The 4,433-nt window shown below is 44.3% G+C and overlaps 1 protein-coding gene across 1 annotated transcript; it reads right to left on the bottom strand.

Annotated features, from left to right (window-relative positions):
• Window positions 1-3,703: 3,703 nt before the first annotated feature.
• LOC145112182 (F-box protein At2g02240-like) lies at window positions 3,704-4,147 on the bottom strand. Its single transcript, XM_079048384.1, has one exon. It carries the CDS (start codon window positions 4,145-4,147, stop codon window positions 3,704-3,706), a length of 444 nt encoding a protein of 147 aa, XP_078904510.1.
• Between the last annotated feature and the right edge of the window lie 286 nt (window positions 4,148-4,433).

The raw sequence follows: 4,433 nt of genomic DNA, 5'->3' as shown, positions 1-4,433 counted from the left end.
AAATGGTCATTTTACCCTAAGAAGGATTATCAGATTTTGATTAAGTGTTATTGTGAAATTGATAGCCGGGGAGTCGTTGGAGCAGCCATCAGATATTCCTCACACGAGATTTCACAGCTAGCATTCGAGGTGACTTTCTTCCAGTAGGAACGGGTCTAAGGCACCAAGGCCGACCCGTTTAACTAGTAGTAGTTCCGGACTATGGTCCGATGCTGGGCGGGGCCCGATGCAGGATTATATGCTTTTCCGGATTTCGATCCGATGTCGGGGCAGTCCCGAGGAATGCTTGTATACTTTATGTCTTTGTGATTCTTGCATGTGTTTGTATTGTATGTTTCCGGACATCATTTCCATGCCGGGGCGGTCCCGAGGAATGTTAGTATGTTACCAGATTACGGTCCGATGCCGGGTGGGGCCCGAGGAATGTTTAAATGTTAATGTTATGTGCTTAGTTTTATGTGTATTACTGATTATGCTCTTATGTATTCCGAGATTTGCTCGATGTCGGGCGAGGCCTGATGCCGAATAGGGTTCGATGCCTGGCGGGGCCCGATGTCGAGCTTAACTCGATGTTGCAGGGGCGGGGCCCAAGATATGTTTATGTGTTATGTGTAGGGTTTACATGAATGTAACCCTAATCCTCCACACTATATAAAGAGGTCCCTAGTTCATGAAATGTGCACTAGTGCGTACACTAGAGTGTGTGTACACAAGAGGGAAAAACCAATTTGGTGCAAGTATCCTTATTCTCTAGTTATTCCAAGGGTTCTTGGTGTTGTGTGAACCATTTGAGGTGTCACACTTGAGGCACTAGGCTCTTATGCTCCAAGACTTCAAGCCACAACATCAAAAGGTATGTCTTTCTACTAGATTCTTGTAGTATAGTTACTTCTTATTATGCTAGTTAGGATGAAACCTTGGAATATCATATATTTTCATGTATAATAGAAAAAACATAGATTCAAGGTTTATAGGGTTGCATGTACATCATAGGAGTGTTAGAATGCTCAAAACCCAACAGTTGGTACTTCAGGCACTGGTAAAGGAGCAGGCTCGGGCTCTGGAGCCGGGCAGCTGGATGAGCAGACGAGGGAGTTCATCTCGTCTGAGATCACACGCAACATTTTAGATCAGACTCCTGTGATCTTTGGTTCGGTCAAGGAGGGTATTTGGGAGCTTCTGGATGAGAAGCTGAGCACTTTCCGCCTTGAGGTGGCGGCCATGATGGGGTCGCGCACACTGACTTTCTGGGAGTTCAGGTCTTATGGAGCTCTCGACTATCATGGGGCTCAGGACCCCATTGCTAGCAGCAGATGGTTGGCTGATGTCGCCAACGCGTTCCGTACGAGCAAATGTCCTGAGGGGGACAAGGTCCGACTTGCATCCTGTCTTCTGAAAGACAGGGCAAGGGATTGGGAGGAAGAGGTTGGACGAGCCATCGGGGATGATACAGTTCTAGATGCTATGACCTGGAGTGATTTCTCGGCTAGGTTCAGGGCCGAGTTTGCACCTGTGATTGAGGTGCAACAGCTAGCGAGGGAGTTCCAGGATCTTGAGCAGACGACATAGCCGGTGGTGGAGATCACTGCCAAGTTTAGGGAGAGGACCCTTCTCGTTCCGCAGTACGCGACAGATAAGGAGACGAAGAAGGCCCAATATCATGAGATATTGCGGAGTGATATCCGCCAGTTTGTGAGTGGCTCCAGTTGCAAGACGCTGAAGGACATGATTGCTAGGGCTCGAGAGATGGAGTTGGATTTGGAGATGGAGAGGAAGAGGAAACCAGATGGGGTTCAGAGAGGCAGTTCGGGCAAGAAGCCCAAGTTATCAGACCAAAGATCGAGGAGCCAGCAGGGCTGCAGCCGGTGTGGCAAGTGCGGAAAGATGCATGAGAGGGCGTGCAGGGCGGGGAGTTCGGGCTGCTTCAAGTGCGGCCGAACTGGTCACGTGAGTAGAGATTGTACAGCTACCACCACCACCACAACAATTTCAGATCTGATTTGCTTTCAGTGCAATCAGAGGGGCCACAAGAAGGCCCAGTGTCCGAGTCTAGCAGCCGCAGGACAAGTGGCGACACCCGCTCCTGACACATTCAGGATTACAGATGGCCGTCAGGGCCGGGCAGAGGCGCCTACGGCTTGGAGCAGGGCTTTCCATCTTACTGCAGAGGGGGCACGTGCGGCTCCCAATGTTGTGACGGGTATGTATTCTCTCCTTATCTCTTGATTTGTTATGATTATTGCTTATGTTTATGTGTTTGTTATAGGATCGTTCTTAGTGAATGGTATATCAGCCTTGGTACTGTTTAATTCGGGTGCAACCCGATCTTTTGTGTCGCTCGCGCTCAACAAGCGATTCGTAGGGGATCTGGGGGAGCTGGATTGCTTACTGGATGTGGAGATAGTAGATGATAGGACCGTTAGGGTTGTGAGGGTTCACAGAGGTTGTACACTACAATTATTCGATGAGTAGTTTTCAGTGGATCTGGTTCCTATTCCCCTGTGAGGGAATAACGTTATAGTGGGTATGGATTGGTTGAGCCCCAATGGGGCAGTGATCGACTGCGAGCAACAGCTAGTGAGGGTTCGGACTCCTAGTGGGGGAGGGTTAGTGATCCAGGGTGAGAGGCCACAGCGCGGACCGGTTTTATGTTTAGCAGCGTGGGTGAGACGTTACCTTCACCAGGGTTGCGCATGTTACGTCGCTTATGTTATGGATACCCGGGATAAGGGTAAGGCGACAGTGGATGATGTACCGGTCGTGCGAGAGTACTCAGATGTATTCCCGGAGGACTTGCCTGGGATACCTCCGGAGAGACAGGTTGAGTTTAGGATTGACCTAGTCCCTAGTTTTTAATTTATATAAATTGTGATGTCTATATTAGTATATTACATTACTTGACCTAGTTTTTAATTTTTATAAATTCTAAGTTAAATAAATTGAACAACTAACTCCACATGTCAATAAACAAAACTAATTTGATGACTAATGGTTAATTAACATATGTCTAATTTAGTCTTAATATCTAATGCTAGTGGTTAATCAACAATACCTTGTTATGACGTATTATATGCCAATTTAAATGTCTTATTCTACCGGTCAATCAACAAAACTAATTTGATAAAAAATTGAAGTATTATACATATTAGATAACTAAAAGCTTAAAATATGTTTAAGTTACAAGATCAATCAAAAGAACATAATGACTAAAAGTTTAAAGTGTCTAAATCCACCTGCTTATCAATCACTACCCGATCATTTTTACCATTTTAACTGGAAATGATCAAGTCGATAGTGCCCCCAACAAAGAAAATTTCTAGATCCACCACTGCCCCCGGCCATGATCACGATAGCAACGGTTGTGGGCTAGTTAAGAGTTATCCTAAGAGAGACTACCATCTATGAACCTAAAATCAGGGCAAGACCAGTGGTTTGATGAGACAACATAGAGAGATCCATGAGTAGTGATGAAGTTACAAAACAGGAAAGTCCACATAGCTTTTGGTGGTGTAAATATGAGATATATAGAAGGTGTGCCTTGTGAGAACCTATAAATATTGATTCAAGCCAGCCAATATAAATTGTCTTATGTGATGGTGTAGATATGACACTCGTCAAAATATGAGAAGAATTGTGGAAAGAGTGGAGCAATCGGCGCCATAGATATCAATTCACCAAAAAGTAAATCCAATACATGTATTCGTTAATACATGAGAGAACCTGTTACAATCAATTCATTTCCATGTAATGGTCTAAACTCAATACCTTGCACAATAAGTCCTATAAGCGGCTTGTAGTCACTGGAAAACCTCAATCTAAAAGCTATTGAATGCCCGGTCTCTGTTTGAAATTCATATACTTGTACTTCCATCCAACCATCGTTCCTTTGTTGTGGAATGCGTTTCATTTGATAAACCTTTTCCGCAATAACAGGAGCTTGGGGACTAAGTAAATAGATATTCCACGGAAACCGATAATAGAAATGCTGACAAACAATAGGAAGCTCAAACAAAGCATGGTTTTCTTGTAATTTGTAAACAAGGTAAGTTGCATATGTTGTTTGAGGTGACAACATATTGGATCTGCAGTCTATCCCAAGTTTGCCAACAGGATCAAAAGCCGCTTTTCTGAATCTGCAAAAAGCCATATTGTGTTTGATAGAAACGGTACACGAATAGGACAACATACACCTTAATGTTTTATCATGAGTGTGGAAAATTTCTTAAAATAGAGAAACACGAAAGGGTACTAGAAAACTACAACCACAGCTTGTAAACCAAATTATGGGATGAACTTCCAGAGTTGTCAAATCCTATGCACCTATGCTGAGTAAATTAGTGGGTTCAAGACCCTTGTTAACATTCTCAGCTACAGGTGTCCGCTACTCGTATGCAAAACATAGACATGACAACAAGAAAACGGGGTGGGAGATA

The sequence above is a fragment of the Lactuca virosa genome, chromosome 5 (assembly GCF_052849685.1).
Source record: "Lactuca virosa cultivar CGN04683 chromosome 5, Lactuca_virosa_CGN04683_v6, whole genome shotgun sequence".
NCBI lineage: Eukaryota > Viridiplantae > Streptophyta > Magnoliopsida > Asterales > Asteraceae > Lactuca > Lactuca virosa.
This window is presented reverse-complemented; position numbering and strand designations above follow the sequence as displayed.

Coding starts and splice junctions, on each gene's coding strand:
- LOC145112182 (XM_079048384.1), bottom strand. CDS start 4,147: ATGGCTTTTTGCAGATTCAGAAAAGCGGCTTTTGATCCTGTTGGCAAA.